The sequence below is a fragment of the Melospiza melodia genome, chromosome 3, assembly GCF_035770615.1.
Source record: "Melospiza melodia melodia isolate bMelMel2 chromosome 3, bMelMel2.pri, whole genome shotgun sequence".
In the NCBI taxonomy this organism is placed as follows: Eukaryota; Metazoa; Chordata; class Aves; order Passeriformes; family Passerellidae; genus Melospiza; species Melospiza melodia.
In genome coordinates, this window is record NC_086196.1 from 12,253,534 (window position 1) to 12,275,870 (window position 22,337).

General features: G+C 36.8%; 1 protein-coding gene across 3 annotated transcripts in view; it reads left to right on the forward strand.

Annotated features, from left to right (window-relative positions):
- ASAP2 (ArfGAP with SH3 domain, ankyrin repeat and PH domain 2) overlaps window positions 1-22,337 on the forward strand; it is an 84,457-nt gene that overhangs the window by 13,283 nt on the left and 48,837 nt on the right. For all 3 annotated transcript variants that reach the window (XM_063150813.1, XM_063150814.1, XM_063150812.1), the window contains exons 2-5: window positions 5,795-5,867; window positions 9,888-10,033; window positions 18,660-18,734; window positions 20,266-20,315. In XM_063150813.1, the coding sequence (XP_063006883.1) occupies window positions 5,795-5,867; window positions 9,888-10,033; window positions 18,660-18,734; window positions 20,266-20,315 (344 nt within the window). The remainder of the gene's footprint in view (window positions 1-5,794; window positions 5,868-9,887; window positions 10,034-18,659; window positions 18,735-20,265; window positions 20,316-22,337) is intronic.

The window sequence follows — 22,337 nt, forward strand, 5'->3', positions numbered from 1 at the left end:
CTCTGAACCTTCAGTCTCTTTAGCTGACAGTTCTCACAGCAAAGAGCTCATTTATACAAATCAACTGTCATAGCTGCTGCACATAGCTACTGCTCCAAGTAAAGTAATTGCCCCAAATTCAAGTGTTTTAAAATTACTGTTGTTCTAGGATCCATTCAGAAGCTACAATGCCTTGCCCCAGATTATGCCTGTGAGGGTTTTTTTCCACCCTTTGTATCAGTCACTCTGTGAATGTGCAAGGTGATCAGTGGAAGGAAACTGGAGAGGGTTTAGAAAAGAAACAAATACATTGAAGGAGGAAAGACATAAGAGTAGGAGAATGGAAAGAGGCTTCTGGAGAGGGATAACATGATTTAGGAAGTTTTTTACCACCCTCTGTAACAGAGAAGTGGATTGAAGCCAGTGGTGTTGACAGTTAATTTCTAGTAGAAAAAACAACAAGCTGAGACAGAATGTCTGTGGATATCTCTGATCTTTTGAGTCAGCAAGGATTAATTACAGCGAATATCAGATTGCCTGTAAAGATACAGGAGAAAAGCCAAACTATTGTGGTTCCTGGATACAAGTATAAAAAATTTGCTGTTGTTAATTCTTAAACAAGAGCAGTCCAGTGAGGCACAAGAACCCTGTCTTGTTCTGCTGTCTCTACAATAACTACCTGATTGCCTCTCTTTTCCTCAGCTGACCAAGTTTCTTCCTGTGCCCTTTTGTTTTTGGGAAGGATGTTGCTATATGTGTTCAGCCTCTGCAGCAGCCTCTGGCATTATTACTTATTCTGAAATACTGGAATGGATGAAGTGCAGGATTTATGACTGTTGAGTAGACTAATGTTTTAAAGTAAATTTCTAAAATTAAGAGTGAGATCTGATTTTGTTTGAAAGAACTAGTGTTAAGATAACTGTGTATAATAAATTAAAAATCAGTGTGTTGATATTTTTTTTGTATATGTGTCAGTTAGATGCTCAGTATAGAGAACATGTAGATTCCTGACTCTAGGATAATTTTTCTAATGACACAAGATTTATTTCCCAAAATTTTGTTACTGCTTTAGCATTTGTTGTTCCAAGCATTTGTTGTTGTTGTTCCAATGGACTCTATATTTTATGAAATGGTAATCCAGCTCTATGAATACTTTCAGCAAAACCCCATCCAAATAGCTGAAAATGTGAAATAGTTACTTTTACACTTTCCAAAAGGAAACTGCTGTGGGTAAGTAGGAAGGAATGTGTTAGAGATTCTGAACTGTTTTAAATGCAAAATAAAGTAAAGGTGATGGCTGACTCCTTCCTCTTCCTCCGCCCCTATTTCCCATGGTTTAGTTTTTTCCTTTCCCTTGCCTGGAATGAGAAAATTTGGCTTTCTCTTGAGGATAGCCTGTTGGGCTATGTAGGGTTTATGGTTGAGAGTATATCAGTCTTTTGTTTTTAAACTCATGACTGGAAACTGGGAGATTATCCTGGGGAAGGATGTGTACGTGCTTTTCCTTGCTTGCTGCCCTGAACATCTGCTGTTGGCTTCTCCTGCTAGAGGATATCAGGTTAAATGCAGTGCTGATCTGATCCAGTATGGCTGTTTTTCTATTCCTTCACAAATAATTAATTATTTTCTGGGTCACAAAGAAAAAGACACTGGTGTGAGGACACTTGCATAAGATAAAGACCCAGACTTCTGCTGTAAGTTTGGCACAAAAGATGTTTAAGGAACCACTAGAGCGTGGGGACTCTCCACTTACGCTGCTCCTGCCCTGGTTTTCCCCATACCCTTTGGCTCTGTAAAAGGTGCCAAAATCATCTCTGGGATGTTCAGTTTCTGAGTTTCTGTCTTCCTGCTTTTTTTCTTCCCTCAGTTAAATATGCTAATAATAGAACAGTTGTTTCTCCTCTCTCCACTGAAAAGGCAAATAAAACACTCATCTTTTATGCAAGCCATCTATATTGCACAGATCTATTTAGACAATATAGATTTGGGGATTGATACCAATCTTTTTATTTTCTAAGGATTTTTGGGGGGCAAGCAGCACAATTAAATGTTTGAAAATTGCAAATCCTGGTGGGCTTAAATCTTTCTAGGCAATGTGAAACAGACTTAAGCAGAACTACTACTACTGTTATTATTAATTAGAATGAAGCATACAGAGTAGCATGTAGAATAACATTTCAGAATGTTGCAGTAATCTCAGACTGATTTCTTCATGGTAAGATGGAGTTGGTTCTAATTAGTTGACACATTTTACTGTTCAAAGGAAAAACTTTTGAAGCAGTGAAAATGGAAATTGGCCTTTGGCAAGTGAAACTGGACCTTGTTCCTACATGTGGAAAAAAGCTTTGCTACTTATCACTGGTAGCTTGAGTCCTCTGTGCTGTGTTCCTTTGAAAATCTACATTTGATTGTGATATGCTTGCTCCTCTCCCTAGTATACTTCTGACTGAAGAGTAATTTATCTTAAAAATGGTTTCATCAGATTGCCATCAGAAATCACATGAAACTAAATGAACAAAAAACATAAACACTGTATTTGGAAAAAAGATTGCACAGACAAGGACACACAAGAAGGTCACTTCGAGTTTCTGTTTCAGTTCACGTGCATAGCACCACTTCCACAATAGTGTGACTCCTTCTCTTATGTACTGTAGAGAATTTCCACCCCCCCTTAAGTCAAAGCTATATTTACTGTTTTTAACAATAGAGCAGTCTGAGTGCTCATCAGTAGAAGCTGAGCAGGACTATGAAAACTATTTATAGGCTTCATAGTCTCAGTTGTACTGAAACAAATGCTAAAATAAGCAGTCTTACCAGTCTTACAAAAGAGGTTTTTGAGGCAAAACTAGAAGCATTGCCTGAGAGGACAAACTGATCCCACCATGTGAAATACATGGTCACTTTTCTTCTTGTTCAGGAGTTTACTGGGCATTTTTAAGTGAATAAAAAGAAATGCTAGTATATGCAACATCCAAAGCCATTTTAAAATGTCCTGCTCATGAAACTACTGGGACTGCACCAAGAAGTTGAATTAGGGTGCATTTTGGTGCATGTGTGTGCATTGGTATAGTATGTGTATGTTTATGAAACAAGCAGAAGTTTAGAAATGTGAACTGTAGTGAAGCTACTGAACTGATTTCTCAGTGCTAAGATGTGGACAAAGAAAAGGACAAGGAAATATGAAGAACAACGCTGAAGACAAGGAGCTGACATTTTCTAGTTTTATCCTGAAATTACTGCTTTGAAACACTAGATGTGAATAAACACCAATGCTGTTCAATTAAACAAAGGCAAAGTCTTCCTGTCTATTTTTTGGTCTGTAAGCAAGAGTGAAATACAGTATTAAAGATGCAAAGCTTTTCAGTATTTTGTCCATTCGTTGTAGGCACACATAGGTGCTCTTAAATGTCACACACTCTGAGAGGATTGCACCAAGAAAAGGAGCAACAACTTTAGTTATATTGCTACAATTGGAAACATGGTAATTGTATTTCATAAATGTATCCAGGTCCCTCTTCAAAAGGCTAGATATTTGTTTTCCTTTGTTTCCTGTTTGGAAAGTTTTTCAGACTGATTTTCTGCCCCCCAATTTCTACTAGTGGTTTGTTAAAGTTCAGGTACAGCTTTGCACTGACACAGCTGAAAAGGCAGGCAGGGGATGAAGAGAGGACCCAAGAAAGCTTGACCAGTACAGTTTCAACACATTAAGGTTTTGGGTTTTGCTTGTTGTCCTTGGTACTGTCAGTGGGGTATTTCCCCCCTTATCCTTTGTTTTTAATTTTTATCTGGACCAGCTGTCTGAAGTGGGTTGATGCTTGAGTTGTCACTGGTGTATTAGGGGCATTAGCTGCCATTTCTGTTGGACTCTGTCCGTGCTGTGCCTTGTGGATTTGTTCCTCTGCTGCCTGATTGTGGTGAAAGTGGAAGTTGGTTGAGAGATGTTTCAAACTAAAATGATGACTTTAGTTAAGGAAGCGGATTTGAGGGTTTTTTCCTTGCTGGGAGTTTGTGCTTTCTCACTAAGGCAGTCTTGGGCCAGAGGATTGTATGAATCCATAGATCTGTCTGGATCCCTGACCATGGTAATACAGTTAATCCCATGCATGTATCCTTCTGACATTTCTCTTCCTTAAGAATTATCTCCCCCCAACTAAGGTGCAGAGATTGAAATTTTCTCAGATTTTACACACAAATCTAAGACTTGGCTGAAAATTGAATATGTAAGTTTTAAGTCTTTGGCTGTCAGCCTTCTCTTTGGACTGTTGCTCATATTACTTTAAGTTGGAGACATTCCTTTCACTTGTACTCCAAGAGGGTGACTGCTCTTTGATGCAGTCATCAGTGCAATAATTTCTCTGTATTCAGCTGATTGGAGGGTGCTTTTCTGAGGTTATTTTTAGAAATCACCAAATATACAATGAGGGAATTCACTTCATGTACTCCCATCCAAACAGATGACTAATCTAACCTTGGAGATCACACTAGATACAGACTTGTTGTACTAGATGGAATTTAAATTGCTGAAGAGGAATTCAAATTGCTGAACAGATCTGGCATGGCTTTAATGGGCTTGCTTAAATTATTTTATTTTCCCCTTCCTCTGTACTTCGGAATTCCAGGTGAAAAGGCCTGTGCACTTCTCCTGCTGACATGTTTCAGATGTGAACTGTAAAGATGCTGGAGGTAAAGCCTCCAATGGATATAGCAGTACCATGATGCTGTGAACATTAATGTTAAGGCATGGTTGGAATTGCTTGTTTTCCATGGAATGCTGTGAAGATTTCGTTCATCTATTTGTGGTCTAAATAGATTCAGTTTAAGAATACTCCCAGAATCAGGGGGCTTAATATTTCTTTGTGCATTCACTGTGTTAAAACAATTGGAACGACTCCTAGGGGCTGACTTTTCTGCATAAAACAATGGTAGGTCAGATGTGCAGCTGCTGCAATTCATTGAAATGTTTTGAATGAAAACTGGAATTAATTTGGTGGGTTTTCTTTGCTCTATCATGTATCATGCCAAACAGCTCTTGGAATAATACAATTTGTAGTGTTCAGTATTGTTTTTCAGTGGGGTCTAGAGATTCCCCATCTCTGGAACATACATTTTCTTCAAGTTTCACAACTTTTTTAAAAAATTAATTTGTGTAACCGTAGTTCTGCTTCTCCCTTCTGGAACAATTCTACATTTTTGAGTCTGCTCATATTTCACTTCAGTAAGCAAAATGATTACCTGCTTTTACTTCTTTCTTTGAAACAAATTGATTATAAGTGTTTGAGCATTCTGGGCAAGATTTAAACTTGAATTTTATATAGTGTTGGAGAAAGCTTAGCCTAGTGTTAAACTGTGTGAAAGATATTTGAGAGATATGCAATTTATTTTGCTCAGCATAGCAGTTAGAAAGTTCATGTAGTTGAGAAAGCAATTAACTGAATTATCCAGGAAAACTGAAATTAAATTCCATTTTCAATATTCTGCCTAAGGAAGTGATATAGCTCATTTCTTCAGCAACATCAGAATATACAATGGGTGAAAACTGTTTTAAGCTTCTTTAATAATTTAGCATGGAAAGATGATACTGTGTAAATTTTTCCTGCAGAGTTTAGATGATGCTGGTCCCCAGCCAAAGATGGAGGAGATGTTTTTTCAGGCAAGGGGACAGAATAGGTTGTATGGATGGGGGTGGAAGCAAATAGCAAGTAATTTATTAATTATGGAAATGAAGGTAACTATGCAATAGTTGTAAGTACAGCAGGTTTCCAGGGCAGGAATTTGCCAAAGGACAATCCACCCTTACGTTTCTCTCTTGTTTTAGGCTCTGGATGTTGACCGAACTGTTCTCTATAAAATGAAGAAATCTGTCAAAGCCATAAACTTATCTGGTCTGGGTAAGTACATAATTCCTATTAGTTTATATTGGTGAAATTTGAATATTTAAACAGTCAGATGCCGTACTGAATCAGAAAGAGTTGTATGGCTAACTCTGGGAAGAGAAATATGTGCATTTGAAATGGCAATCATGACCTAGCTGTTTGATCATGACCTCAGTAAGGATGAGGTGTGTGGGGTAGCTAAACCTCTCCTGCTGCCCTACTGGTACAAGTGGTAAAGTTGTGCTCTCCTCCTTCCACTGGGTGTGGGCTCCCTGCTCCTTCTGTCACACCTGCTGCTCAGCAGATCCCCAGATGAGTTTTAAGCTGGTGTAAAGCTGCATATGCAGTGAGATCAACTTAATTGGGATTAGATGAGCACCTGAAGTGGTAGGGCCATGTGTGTGTATCATCAAGAGAGGAGGGTGTGGGGGGTGGAATTACTCTTTGGCAGTAATAAGAAGCTACATTGGCTCTTCTTTGTGAAACCTCAGTCTCCCTGGTGGCTTCCACTTATGTATGTTGAGAACTTCGTGACAAGAGGGAGCTGATGAGCTGCAACTTTTTATTGTCATCATGTAAAAAATCAGATATTTTTTGTACAATGCTGTATAAAATATAAAGAGCTATTGCTGCATGCATTTTTAAATGTATGCCATTCTCTTAGAATTGTGCATGTTTATCTTCTTTGAAAAAATAACTGAAGCTTTTGTTTCTATGGATCAGCAGCATTTTGTGAATAAGAAACAGCATTTGTTTTTGTGGATAAGAAATGGCATTTGTTTGGCTTTTGTTCTCAGTGTGCTGTTCATAGCAATTAGAGCTAACAAAACCTATATTAAAAGTAAAATAGATAGGCCTGTCAACCTTGGAAAGCCACCAATACCTGACAGAACTTGTGGGCATGTTGGTGTTCAGACAAGGTTAGAACAAGAACTGCTGTTGTGGTGTAATTCATCTCCAGTAATTGAAAGGAAGTTCCTTGTCGAATGTAATAAAGCTGTTATCTTTGGATTGTGGAGGGTTCAGTTTAAGATTTATCAGGAGCTGTTTCATTGATTTGGCATCCTTTCTTCTCTTCTTTCTCTTACTTGGCTGGGTTTTTTTGGCTGTTGAGTTTTTTTAACATTTTATTCTAGAGTGCTAGGCTATGCCTCACAATCAGAGTACCTGTTAGAACATTGTAGCAAATCACTAGTGTTTGCATAAAATCAGTACCTTGCCCATGTTTTAAATTTGTGTTTCCCACCCAATCTTGGCAAGAAGGGTTTGGAGCTTTTGTCTTCCACCAGCAGAAACATCACTAACCAAGCCACTTGTCAGCCCTTGGGGTTTCTTTTAACAAAACAAACCCCATGGTCCTACACTCAGAAAAGTGACTGGATTTTTACTATAGGTTCCCTAAATAGTTAATAATGTTATAAGAAAATAATGTTTTGTCTTTCTTTTTTAATGTGAGTTTAGAAACTGTTATTAAGGATTACATAGTGACTCTCAATTTGTACATAGCTTGGGTTCTTACTTAAAGAAAGCCTCTAAACCCTCAAAACCGGATCAAATTCCTTTTTTTGATTTCATACCTTTTGTTTGTAGAGAAACTTTTAAAATTTGTCAGGAAAACACCATAGGACAGGTAGAATGTTTTGGAGGGTTCCATCAGAAAAGTAGATTTTTGTGTTCTTCAGAAGCACTTTGGGGGTACTAGCTCAGTTAATAGTACTGCTGCAATAAACTACCATCAGCATTCTGGGCAATGGCTCAGAATCCAGAAGAGCAGTCCCCAGGATGCTGGGGAATAGAAGCCTCCTGGGGATGCCATGTGGAATGGGTGCCATGCTTGTTTCCTAGGTAAAAATTCAGCATGGCTCAGCTACTGGTTGCACATCTAACCATAACACTTAATGGTAGCAGCCTTTTCACCTTGCTTTCATGCAGGGGCACCTTTCTCTTTTTGCAGTAGGAATTGTGGCCTGAGCTCTTCTCTCACCTGGGTTCATGTAAGCTAAGCTGGGTGCAGGAAGCAGCAAAAATGCAGAAAGCAGTGTGGAAATAATTCACTTTACTGGATAGATGTGAGATCTAAAGGAGCTGTGACCTGCCACATCCTCATTTTTGCTGTCTGTGCCAGTTCTCTGAAAGCTTGTTCAGGTGTATATATGTCACACAATAGAATTAGTTGAACATCCTTACTTTATCCTGCAGCAAAAATTCTGCTAAGTGCTCAGCCCTTGCTGTTGATGCTGAGGAAAATAAGTAACTTTCAGTGCTAGCCCTCAGTTTTAAAATTTAATAGCTATCTGCAAACTATCTGTAACAGGCTGCAGATTCAAGTGCTCAAGTTAAAAACTTGTAGAATGAATGCTGTTTGTGTAATTCCCATTCTGCATGTACATGATGTCAGTCTTTAATTACATAGTGTTATACCACTACTGCACAGGGTTTTAGTTTCATATACTGGAAATTAGAGAAAATTTGTATCTGCTTGAGAAACAAATATCTTGAATGGCATTCCAGATAGGATGCATGAACAGAGGTTTGTTTTTAGTCTGGAGCATGATAATTGAAGAGGTTATACAACCAATTCACTGAAATTTGGGAAAGGATATTGTATCAAAAATACTTTGGATATTAAACATGTTTATGCGTAAAAATGGGCTTGAAATGAAACTGAATCATTGCTTGTTTAAACAGATTAATCCTCTCTAAATAATCTTCAGGGTTTATGCTAGTCTCATGTAATGACCAAGACAGTCTTTGTCCTTATTAATGCATAATTGTTTTCTAGGGTGGGGAGTTTTTTTTTTCCCTGACTTGCTTTGAAGCTTTAGAAAATGTCTTCAGCTAGAATAAGAAATAGGCAATGTTAGCTTTCTCAGGTGGCAACTTGGTGTGCTTTGTCCACATGCTCAAGCATGACATGGTCACTAAATTTGAGTTCAGAAAAACTTGTTTCTGTTTTATTCCATGGGTCAAGTTGACTTTTGACAAAGGGACTTTTTATGCCTCTCTATATAGGCAAATAACCTGGTGACCTAGGAGTAAATCACTTGGGCAGAGTAGTTAAGACTCTCAGATTTCCTTTATATTTGAAATTATTTTATGCTTAGATTTCCTCTCATGCCCTGGGCTAAATAACCCCTCAACCTGTGCAGCTCAAAGCTTTCTGAACATTGATGTTAGATGTGTGCTGCATGAATTGTCCTGGTGTAGCCCAGGACCACTGGATGATTTCTAGGGCAGCGCTTCTGGTTTTGTTGTCTCAGAAAGGAATCTGGTTGTCATGAACCAGAACTGCTTTCAGAACTGAACTGGCCTGTGGTAAATGCAGATTGCTAGGATTTGTTTCAAATCCCCTCTGCTGCCCTGAATTGGAGAACTAACATAGATATGGTTTTGTCCTCATCTGTAACATGCTTTATAGTTCTTTTTCCTAGCATATATGACCCAAGGATATTTGATCTATTGCCTTCTGTTGTAGAGATCCAAGACTCTGCCAGCACACTTTAGCTCCTCTGCTTCTTTTTCAGCACACAGTAAAGCATAATAGCACACAGTTAAAATAAGAAAGTAGAAATAAGAAAAATAAAATAAGAAATAAAATAAGAAAGTAGAAAACAAGAAAGTAGAATAAATAGAATAAATAGAATAAATAATAGAATAAATAATGAATAAGGAAGTAGAAAACAAGAAAGTGTTAATAAAAGACTAAAATCTGCAAGTTCATTATGGGAGTTGGGAGTTGTTATGAGGTCTGTGCTATAGTGCAGAAATATGGGTCATTCTAGGGTGTCAGATGTTTGTCTTGTCTTGGCACATTGTCATTTGTACATGTGGATAGGTACTTGCAAACTGGAATTAGTGAGTATGTCATACTTCTGGCATATCAGTGTTAAAGTGTGAATAATGGCTGGGTTTTGTATCAAGTAAACATTTTTAGCAATAACTCTGGAAAGCTTTTTTTTTTAAAAACCCCATAAATTGTGATTTCAATAACCTTTTATCTGCTGATGACATCTTCATGTTTTGCTCTTTTTGAAGCTCATGTGGAAAATGAAGAACAGTATACACAAGCACTGGAGAAGTTTGGTGGCAACTGTGTTTGCAGGGATGACCCAGATTTGGGAACAGCGTTTTTAAAATTTTCTGTGTTTACAAAGGAATTAACTGCACTCTTCAAAAATTTGGTAAGAATTACTTAAGAAAAACATGTTGGGATTTTAAAGCCAAAATCTGTATTTTGGTATTATAACAGTTCTTCGTATTGAAGACAATTTGTGTTTTAGCAACCACTGTTCTTACAAAATTTTCAGCTTATGAAAATATCTCATGTCCTAGGTTTTCCCCTTGCAGAAGTCAAAACTCAACCCAAACCAAAGGAACCAGAAAAGCAACCACCACAACATAAAAACACCAGAAACCCCCCTCTTCCAACACTTCTCACGCCTAAAAGCTTCCCACAATAAAGTAGCTATAACATGCATTATAAAACACACACCTCAATTTGCTTTAAAATGTGAAACCAGCAAAACCCAATTTGATTTACTGTGTGATCACGCTGTTTTACTTTACTTTTTCCCACTTTCCATTTGTATTTGTAAAGGGAGATTTTAGTGGCCCTGGAAGAGAGCATTTTTACTTCTCAGGGAAATGAGTCAGGGAAACAAAATCAAGCAAAATGCTAAAACAACAGTAGCATCCATTGGGGACCAATCCTACAGCTGAAGCCAGTAAGTCTTAAAAGCCTCTTTGGTGAGCCAAATGGGATGGAGCCAAATGGAAGAACAGGATTTTTCATTATAAATGGAGAATTTTCAGCCTCAATTTCACATTAATCACAGGGTGCAAAAAGGGCAGATTCTGATTACATCCCAGGAGGTAGAGCTATCCCATATCTTAAGTACCAAATTTGCTTGAATTCACAGAACTCTTATACCAGGGGCTAGGAAGGGGAAATGACCCAGATTCCCAGGAGCATTTAAAAGTCTGTGTCTGCTGAAGTCAATGGCATGAAGGCACATCAAATGCTTTTGTGAGTCTAGACCAAATGTCTGTAGTTTGCAGCCAGCTGGTCATAATCACTTCTTTAGGGAATGTTTCCAGCTGATAGGATTTAGGGCAGTGCCATTCACTCCTGATGCTGTCCTGTCTTTTTATCCAACCATGGTATTGATGAATACAGCCACAAATGTATTTATCTGCCATGAAATGTATTGCATATTGGTTATATTGATTTGAATGTCTTTGGATGTACAAATACTATCTGAGATTATGTATCAGAAGAGGCATCCTGATTCAGTGGGAGTCAGTTATCCCAAGTCTCTCATACAGAGGCAGGCAGCTCCTATGGAAAGGAAAATTGAATGGACCTTCTAATTGATACCTTCTGTTGACTAAAATCCCCTCTCTATCATATATTAATTGCAGTATGATGAATTCATTAGGCAAATGGATCTGGGAAATGTGATATTGAAGTGGTTTTAAAAAGCAATCTGCTAAAAGCTACACCCCCTCCCCAGAAAAATCTTTCAATGTATTACATTTCAAGAATACTTCTGAAGGCTAGAAGGTGTTGGTTTTTTACCAAAAATCTTAGCTATTTGTTCTCTTAAGACCAGAAACTACTATCTTTGCAAAATGTTTCTGACAAGAATAAATTTTCTTCCATGCTTTGGAAAGGAAAAATAACCAAAATATGTATCTATGGGATGTTAGAATGGATGTTTTTGTTACCTTTTGTTATTTACCTATAAGTGTTTTGTGTGTCTTCTCCAAGGAATATTTGTAGTTCTTTTTGCTGTATACTGTTTTTTTTTTTAGTAACAGTTATGTCCTTTTGCTTCAGTTTGTGTGTATAAGAAGAGGCTATGTCATAAGAGAGTAGCTAAGTCTGTAGTTTTTCCTCAGTTTGTGGTTCTTATTTTCTCTGTTTTTGAAGGGAAGAGTAATTTTGCATAGGCATGAATATAATTTCTTTTTTTTAATGTTGCAGTAGCATAGGCACCTTCTCTCTTTATCACTGTCTGGTGAAAAGCAGATCTCTGTAAAGTTCTGCTCCTTCCTGCGAGGCCTCATATTGTTGGGGTTTGAAGCTTTTTGTTTTTTCTTGACTAGCAGAGGAGACCTAAAGGTCCTTGAATTTGGTGTCTTAATGAGAAAATAGTTTCCTCCAGAAATTTATACATATGAAAAAAAGATGTGAACTTCATTATTGCTTGTAAATGGCATATTTATGAAAAAGAAATCTAGAATAATGAAAAATTACAGCCTTATATAGCTTTACCTATTAGAAGTTAATGCCACTAGAAAAAATTTTTAGTAACTGATCACTTTGAAAATCTGTTAATAAATTCAGTGTTTGAGGTCTAGTTTCTAGAAGGTTAAAAGGGTATTGACCAGTATAAAGGTTTCTGTACAGGAATTGGAAATAATTTGGGGTGTATTTTGTTAAAGTCATAGCCATATATGCATTCTTAAAATGAGGTGATGTATCCAACTCTGAATGCTTTCAACATAATAGTATTAAAAACAGGCCTCTCCTTTGGGCTTTCCTTGTAGCACTCCACATGTTTTGGTTGTAAATATTTTCATGAAAAATGTAGCTGGGGCCATGCAACCTGCTACTGCTGAAAAAACATTCAGAAAGGTCCTTTTTAAATAGACCGTTCTCTGGGGCTTCACAGGGTGCTGAATTTCCACAGAAGATTTTAACTGAAGTGGATGGGGAATGTGCAAGGAAGTGAGAGGACATGTTCAGACTGGAACAGATGCCAAAGCTATTAACACTGGCAAAGCTTTAGGGCTACTGTCAAGTTTTGCTTTGTCATATATTTTGCTTTTGTTTCTAGAAGCTGATGTGTTCTGTCAGCTCTTGGCCTGGATGGCGTTTAGAGCTGTAGCTCTGAAGTCCTTCTGCACACAGATTTTCCTTAGACTTGTCCTTTGTAAGGTAGAGGAAACTGTTATAAAGTTGCTCTGCTTTAACTGAAGTTTCAGGTGCTTGTTTTCTCTAATAATTTTTAAAGTTTACCAAAAGACTTTGAAGTTTTTATGGCCTTACAAAGGCATCAGTGTTTTAAAGTTTTTCAATAACAGCTGAAGTGCTTTTGTTTTTAATCCTAAAACCTGTATACTTACTATTCAAGTTAAAATTTAGGTCTTGAGGTTTTTATAAGTTTGCTCTGCTGCTTTTATGTGTGCACTTTCAAGTAGTGCATCAAATGAAAAAAACCCCACGCCAACCTTTGTAGTTTTTCTTCATTTCTGAAGGGATTTATAAATGCATCTTCAAGAAATGAATTTATATTTACTGTGTACAAGATCCTTGTAACCACTCATTTTAGCCATTCTACTTGTTTGCATTATTTCCATCACTTTGTGATACATGCTGTGCAATTATTTTCTCTTGCCAAAGCTCTGATATCAGCTTAATTTTTTTTTTCAACTTCTGTTTTTTAAGAAGATTGAGCAATCAGTTTGTCTTTTTGGTACTGAAAGATCTGAAAGTCTAGAGGCCATTTTCAGAAATAAGGTACTATGTTGTGTGACAAGCACAATATTGCTGTTGATGGCAACCTTGTTACTAATTTCTAATAGACTGCAGCCACCCGCTAGAGTAGGCAGTGCTCCCAGGTTGGTAAGGTCTGTATGGTACTTGCTTGTAGTGTCAATTATTATTCCTTCTTAAGTGTAGTACCAAGGGATAAAAGTGTGAATCTTGATAAAATGTTAGGACAAGGAAAGGCTTGTTGCATTATGTTTGCACTTGAAATATTTTCTCCTTTAAATCCTGTTAAATTTTTTCTACACTGAGAAGAAATAAACTCTGGTTGTGCATTTTTGTCAACACTCCTTGAAAAGGGGTTTGATCTGTGAAGATAAAGTATCTATTTAACAAATACCATTTTCTGTATTTGTTTTTATATTTACTTTTTTCCTTTATTGTTCATTTATATAAATTTAAAGCTAATGAAACAGGCTGCATTGAGAAGAGTGGATCTGATATTTCCACTCTGTGGAAGATAGCTGGAACTAAGAGATTCTATTTTCTATTAATAATCCTTGGAGTTTTAGTTACAGAAAATGGAAGAACAGCAGTGGTATTTTTCTGACCATATGCTCTTGCTTTACTTACTTTTTTAAATGTAAGAGGAAAGAAAATTTGCTTAACTGTAAAAGGTAACAGCAAAACTGAAGGAATTATCTTTTCTGTATTATGTACTGAACTTGAAAAATTTATGCCCAGAATTTTCTTGGTTTAGACCAAGGTGTTAAAACACAATGTTTGGTGCCTGAACCTTCACAAACATATTTTTGTTTAGAAGGACTTGCTGAAGTCCATGAGAAAACCCTACAGGTATACATGTTTGAGACTGGAGTATTATATATGCAGCTTAATGATTTAAGTTGTGCCCTTTCAGTGTTTCACCAGTACACTTGAGGAGAACTTAACTAAAAGTGTGAGTTAAAAAAGAGTACTCTTTGATTTATGCTTGTAGAGATATAAACCAAGATATAATAATTCCTCCTGAGAAGCATGGGTTCAGCTCAACCTGGAATCAAATCTTTATTTTTTTGCCAAAGGGTGTTGATCCAACTGGAGGAAATTCAGAGGACAGTAATAAAACATGATTAGGCCTTCAATAGGTAGGTTTATGAAGAAAGTTTAAAAGAATGTTCACTTCACAGATAACTGATTGTGGAAGAGGAAAATAATAAATTGTGTATAAATGGAATCTCACTGAAAATATTAGGTGAAGTGTCCCAGAGAAAGTGATAGAAGCCTACCACTTAGGCTTTGAACCTAGGTTAGAAAATGTGCACTCTGGAGCTCTCCACTGGTAAGGAAGAAAGGCTAGAATAACCCCAGGCCTCTTCCTTCCTTTTCTTTTGCAGTTCTTCATTTTATGCTTTTCAGATTTCCCATGAAGTACTTCCTAATAGAGAAGTTCCCAGCTTGTATTTTGCATGTTGGGGCTAATTCTGAGGAGTCCATGGTGGCAACACTTGGTATCTTGTGTGAAGGCATTTTTGTAGGCAGCTCCTTGTGGACCCTTAGTGGTGCTCAGCTGTTCTGCTGGAGTCATTTTCCCTGTGGCATAATGGGTGGTGGCTGATGTCCCAGCTCAGCCACACCTGTGCTGTGGGGAAAGGGGGTGAGGACAGGGCAAGGGCAGCACTGTGTCCTTGTGTGGGAGGGGAAGGCACAGTGCAAAGGTGAAAGTTTGTGCCACCAGTCTTTGTTACACTTTTTTCTGAAGTCTTGGGCGTAGATGCTAAACCTTAAAGTTTAGACAAACAATGTCTCATCTGTTTACCATGCTGGTCAGAGCATCTGTGGATGCTCTGATTTCCACTTTCTCCCTGCTGTGTTGATTGGCCTTGTCCTGCTGAAGCTCATGTCACTAGGAAAATTATTGGAAACTATTAAACCCAATAGCCCTTACCTTAAAAAATAGAAAATAACTTAACTAATGATTTGTCAGCAGACAGTACTGCCATCACCTGCACACACACAAGCTCACTGATGGTTGAGAAGCCCACAGCCAAGTACAGGGACTGCATCAAGGTTTAGTAATGGCAATAGAAGACATATCATACTGCTCAGCTGCCTGAATTTTAGTTTAAACTGAAAAAGTTTTAAGTTCTGCATGTTAAGAAAAATATTTAACTTCTGAAGTATACTGAAAAGGCTTTTTTTTCATTTTTGCTTGGATTTAGCAGACAAAATCTACAGAAGTACTGTGGGCACCAGTATACAAAGCTCTTATGGAAAAGAGCTTACATTAAAGTAATCAGGAGGGCTGGCAAACAGTGAATTGAAATGTTTAACCATAGGATCTTAAACCACTTGAACATCTTTCCCCGTTAGAAGTGCTGGCTTGCTTGTTGCCTCTACCAGCACTTCTGGCAGCTATGTGTTTTGTTTATATGTTCTCTCCCCTGCCATTTTGTCTTCTCTAAGCCTTCTCCAACTTAGGAAGTTTTCATTTTTTACACTGTCATCTTGTTGGAAACTGTCAGAGGAAAACTGCAAGTGCCAAAGCAGCAAAGTTGGAAGTGGAAACGAGGTCAACTATTTTTTTCCTTTCTTTGTTTTTTAACCATGTGCAATGTGCTAGTGTTCCTCTGAGACAGGATGACATTAATTTCTGTGAAGCTTTCTTGCACCTTTGTATTTTTTAAAGCATATTTTAAAACATAAAGTAGTCAAAATGTAGAGTCCATTGCATATGTTCTAGCTCCTTGTACTCTGCACACAGAGTAGGAGCTGCACATATTAGTGCTTCTGTATGCCAAAAATGGGTCTATATTTTTAGATAGTTCAGCTTATGCTTCTCAATAAAGAAGAGAAAAACATGTAAGATCTTTCATCTGTGTACTGCTTGCTGACTTATAAATATGAGGGAATGTGATTCATCTAACTGGGTTAATAATGACAAGTTCATGCATTATGTATGTTTACTTTTGTTACAAATAGAATAGGAGCATAGGGAATACAATAGACTGATGGTTATGTACAGGTGATAGCACACAGAAGGAATTAATTTGAATAGGCAAACAGTCTCTAAACTTTTACAAAGAAAGTTTTTCTCTTGTTTTTGGGGTTTTTTGTAAGTTGCTTTGGACTCCAGGCCTCATGGTGTGAAATTTTAGCAAATATCCATAACTATTTTGGAGTCTGATTGATGTTTACTCATGAGTATGTTTGGGATAATACTTCAGATGGTTTATTTTTTTATGACTTAAAGAAAAATCAGTTGAGTCTACTGTTGAGAAATGCTTTGTTCTTTATTCCTGTCTACTGAATTTGAAGAGTAGTTAGATAGAGGCTATGAAAGTATTGATCCTTAAGTTAGACATTTGACTACATCATACTCATAAAATAGACTAACAAAATAGAAAACTTTGCATGGAAAGATATCTTGAAAGGGACCTCTTCTCTTTTCCACATAACTATTCTGGATGTGCACTTGCAGCTTCTAGAAGTTTTGGGTTTTTTTTTTATGTAGGTGTTGTGAAGTTTAAACCTTTGCACTTTCCCCCTGTATCTGTGACATATAATTTTATGACCTTTGGGAATGGTTGTCCTGGTATATGCATGTGGTAGTACTGCTGAGGACTTAGGAAGTGGATGGTTTCCAGCACTGCCACCTAAGCATGTGTACATGTTGCTCATTCCATTTTTCCATTTTTACAGGAAGTACTTAAAAAAACCAACACAAATATAGAGCTGAGATATAACTTGTTGATTCTGAAGGGCTGTGGTTGGGTCCTGCAACTTGTTGGGGAGGAGAAAAAGTAGGATGGAGGAGGGGAAATAGGATTTGTGTTAAAGAGTTTGAAAGACCAGATTTTCTGTATTTCTTTAGCTTTTCCATGCAGAGACAATCTGTGTAACCTTTACAGCTGATGAAAGTTCACTTTAGTGGCTGAAATTTCAAGCAAATGTAGTAAGGTAGTTTCTTTGAGGAGGAGGGGTAGGGACAGTGGGGCTTTGCTGGCTTGTTTTAACAAGAACTGTTACATAGCACAGAGTCTGTTCTAGTGAGGCCACCAAGTAACTACAGGGTGATAATATTTTGTATTTTACAATTCTGGGGAGACTGAAGCATCCATAATTGGAATTGTTTTTTCCTTGAAATTTTAGTATTCTTTCATCTCTGGATGGGTTACACTGAAGTCCCTGACATTATTCCTGAAGAAATAAAGCATTTGTTTTGATACAAAGATTTTTTCTGTAATTGGAACATTTGAAATCCATCTTCATGTAGGGATTTCAGAGCTTCTTGAAAAAAAATCACATTTTAAAAGAACACCATAAAATATCAAAAAAGATGTAACTCATCCAAGGGCAACTTTCACTGAACTGCTGCAAAAGTTATTCTGTTTTTTTTTCCTCTTTGTTTTATTCAAAAGTATTCTGGGTTTTGCTCCTCAGAGCAATCAATTCTTTTGAATAGTTGCAGTTTAAACTCTCTGCCTAGATATTATGGTCCATACCTTGCATGTTTTCCCTGAATCATAAAGGAGTTGATATGCAATCTTTTCCTAGCTGTCTTATTCCTACAGTCTTTCTTTGTTCTTTTTACTTCTTAAATATTATCATAGAGATATTTAACAAAATCAATATTATTTTACCACTGTCTTAATTTGAAATAATTTTTATCTTCTTGAAGTACTTATTTTCTCTTGAATTACTTGCATACTGAAGCCCTCATTAAAATACTATTTCAAAGTTTGCATGAGATAAATAAGGCAGATGTATTGCTTTTTAAAAACAAATGGAAAATATTGGAATGGTGTTTGTTTTACAGGCCAGCATTCTTTGTCTTTATAACTTCTGTCAGGGTAAGATGCCATGTACTGGGAGAGTAGCAGATGTGCTTTATGGAATAGGTCTGAGGAAGCTAGAAAGTAAACAAGGTTAATGTAAAATATGCTCATGAACTTAAAATTATCTGTGCTAAAAAATTGTATGCTTCTGTTCATAGAATTTAAATGGGGAAATAAGGCAATGTAAAAATTAGTGTTCTTATTTTGCAGTCACTGTTGGGTGAGGTATTTATAATCAGCAGTAATTCTGGAGGTTTCCTGCTGGTTTGGGTTATAGTGTTTCCAGAGTCAGTTTTATTAACTTGTGTTGTTTTCATCTTTGGTTACTGCCTGTGCTAATAAACATCTCCATAAGGCAGGGACAGGAAAATAATATGTAAGATTTCCTTGTGAAACTTTCTGAAATGTGTATATTAAGACAGTTTACGTTCTGTGTCTAAATATATTAACTGATTTGGTGTAATTTTCTTGTTACAGATTCAGAATATGAACAACATAATCACTTTTCCATTGGACAGTTTGCTGAAGGGAGACCTGAAAGGAGTGAAAGGGGTATGTCTTTCCTCCTGTTAATATATAGGATTGTTGTTGGTACAGTAGATACATTTAACAAGTGTATTAATCTTATGTGTTGGAAGGTGTAGGATACTCAAGTCATATATTGGCTCAGTAAACAGGACTTTTTGGGTTTTGTTTGTTTTTGGGTTTTTTTGTGAATCAAGTCATCCTTTCTGTTTGTGGATTCACATACCTCATGTTCTTGAGTGTGTATACAAAACAACATTTGAGAAGCTTTAAAAGCAGGCCTGAGATGCAGGAGATAAGCAGAGAAAGAGGTGTAAGATTCAGATATTTTCTTAGTTGGGCTAAGGGTAGTACTATATATTTAAGGATTTTTAGCATTCTAAACTTACCTGGAACTATTAAGAAGCACACATTAGACTGTATGAGCATAGGATTTTTTAAAGAAGCTGAAATCTATTTGTTTGTGGCCCAAGGACATTTCCTATTTTGAAATAACAGCAACTTAAGACCCAAATGATGATATGTTTATGATAAATTTCAGAGCCCATGGCGAGCAAACTTACTTGGCTTTTGCTTTGTTCAGTGAGCAAACAGGAAGTGACTGGCAGCTATTGTTCTAGGACATGGAAGGAAGGAGAAAAATATGTACATAGACTAAAAATGGTTTCTGTAAATTACTGGAGCATAAATAGATTATTAAATAAGATAGACATTATTTTTGTGTTGTTTGCTTACCACATTTCACTCATATTTTTCTCTATGTCAGAATAAATACATTTATTACAATACAGTGTTTCCCCACTGCCTTGAGAATATAATCAAATGCTGCTTCAGTTATTTTAATAATTGTCTCAATAATTAATTAAAATGTAAGAATTAGTTTGTAATCTGTAGTTGCAAAGATTTTTCCAGTGTCTGACAGTTGTAGTTGTCTGATCTCTTGAACTTCATCAAAATTTCAGCTCTTGCATTTTTAGACATCAGTGAAATAACTTTACAACTTGTTAAGATCATTTTATCCAAATTACCTTATTTAGAGGAAAGAAGATAAAGGAATTTGGAATGTAAGTAATTCAGAATTCTCACAGAATTAGCTATGCTGAGCCATAAGGTCTATACTGTTCCCATTAAGTCTGGAAATTTGAGTTTTTTAAACTTTAGTGTGACGAATCAAGTTCTTAGCCAAGGCTATACCACAGCCTGGGGACAGGGACTTTTTTCCAGTACAGGCAGAGATTGAATGATGAGAAAGCAGTTACTTTGTTTAATTGCATAGTGTGGTCTTGGGATAACATGTTGTTATACCTTTTAAGGAGTAAAATGGAGCTGTGAAAATCACAGTAAACAGCACCCTACAGATGCTTTAAAAAACATGGGTGTATTAATTCTCTTTACAAGATTAGTTTTCCTTTGTGCAAGATTGCACAACCCTTAGAAGAGAGAGTGAAGTCCCTCATTCTAGTGGGCACTGCAAGGGGCCAAGGTGTGTCTTCATTGTTAGAGCCACAGTGTTTTTCATGTCAATAGCTGGCTGTTATTTTTTCTCTTTTCTTGACAGGACCTGAAAAAACCCTTTGATAAAGCTTGGAAGGACTATGAAACAAAAGTGTATGTATTTTTTAACTTTTATTTAAGAGGGAAATGTAACTGAAATCTGTAGAGCTTATTACTTAATGCTGAGGTTGAATGTTCTCAGCAGGTGCAGCATGTATTAGAAGTGGATGTACACCTATCTGAGGCTTGTGAGTTGTGTCTTATGTTGTGGATCTAACCCTACTTAGCATAAGCCACTTGTTTGAAGTTACCAGGTACACTGTTTAAACAAACAGCTATAAAATAAGTTTATAAAAACTGGAATTTTATACCTAGCTAAATAAATTGAATGAGTCAACAAAGCTCAACACCTAACATCAAACACAATTTATTCTGGTTCCTAGTAAATCTGAAGTGGTTCAGTGTCCTGCATCAGAGACAGCTGTTTCCAGGGTTGGCCAGGTGAATTGTATCAGCTGACAGTCTCTGAAGTAGAATTTTTGTAGTGAGTTTTATTCCACATTACAGTATTTCCTAGACTGACTATCAGTTTGGTGTCACATGTCCAGTGTCTTTGTTCTTCTGAAATAATGCTGCTTTGCATCAGACCATCTCTGATGATACAGGTCCAGAAGAATCATGTATGATGACACTATTTAACATAAATAACTTGCAGATCCACAGCCAACTAGACTGGCTGAAAATCCAGCACCATTTATGTATTTTTTTAATTGCACAAAGTTATAGTGCAGTAGATATAGACTTAGTCTGTCTGAAGTCTTCAGAAATTATTCCTGTAGCTGGTTTACCCACAAAAGCAACCAGGTAGCTAAATTTCCTTATTTCTTTTGTGAATAACAATGAGAATGGTCTAGTTATTGCTTTCTAGGATCAAATTGTGAGGAAGACCTGTGTGGCTTTTGGTTTTTGAAACTGCCTAGCTATAGGTGGATTTTCATAAAAGGACATTCTGAAATACTGAGATAAACCTCTGGTCTGATACCAAATCCACAGAAGATTGTGTTGGCTCCAGTGTTTTATGTTCCTGACACCTGTGAGCAGTCTCATTTGGTGCCATTCCAGTTATTGACTATTGACATAGTTAAGATTTCTAATCATTGCCTATGGCAGTAGTTGATCTCTGAGGATGGGCCTTAAAGAATAAGCCTATAATTTAGTCTGCTGTTGTCTAGCACTGCTTGACTGCTGGATTTGAAAGCTTGTTTACTTGTGTGTGAGTATTCATACTGACAACCCACAAAGTTTATGTGCCAAATTTAAAATAAATTTGTGCACTGCTGGGACATACACCAAGAGCAATGTTACTACTGGACCAAGACCTCTAGTGCTTTTAGGATTTCTGATCTAATATTCACTAGGATGAGTGTGTTGAAGTGATGTAAGGATTTGTGCTTGATCATCAGTTTGTTCAGAGCTGGATTTCAGAGTCAGATATACCAGAAATATTTTCAGTTGTTATTTAATTTAATTAAGTAATTGTGAAGTAAGAAGTCCCCTGAGAAAATGCATTTGTATATTTGGGGATTTTCATTTGAGGTTATGGACATGTTGGAAATGTTACTTTGTGTGCTGTGTCATTCAGGATCTGAAAACGTGATGCTGACAGTGTGTTTTCTGTCTGTGGCATTGAATCCATTGCTGCTTGTGTGATATAATGAGATTTTTTCTTTTTCTTTCAACTGGCAATCCTTTAGAAAACCTTTTTTATGGCTTTGCTTTCAAGTAAGACACTTGGGTTTTGATCTGGAATGGGTTTCCTTTTTCCAGTTGCAGTTACCTCTACTTTCTGCAAGATTTTTTAACAAATGAAGCAGACCTACTTGACAATGCTCTTTTCTAAGCCATTTACATGTCAGGTTATTCAACATGCAGAAGTTGAAGGTAGCACACATTTATCAGAAATTTTTTTCAGATCCGTGAACCATTTTTGTGGTATTTCTAAGTGGTGGACTGGTACAATTACTGAGTGCTGCATTTTTTAAAGTGGTTACATGAAAGCTCCACATCAATATTTTGAAGTTTTAAGCTCTTAGTCCAGTCTGTTGGACTCCTTGACTTTGATATAGACCAAAGGAT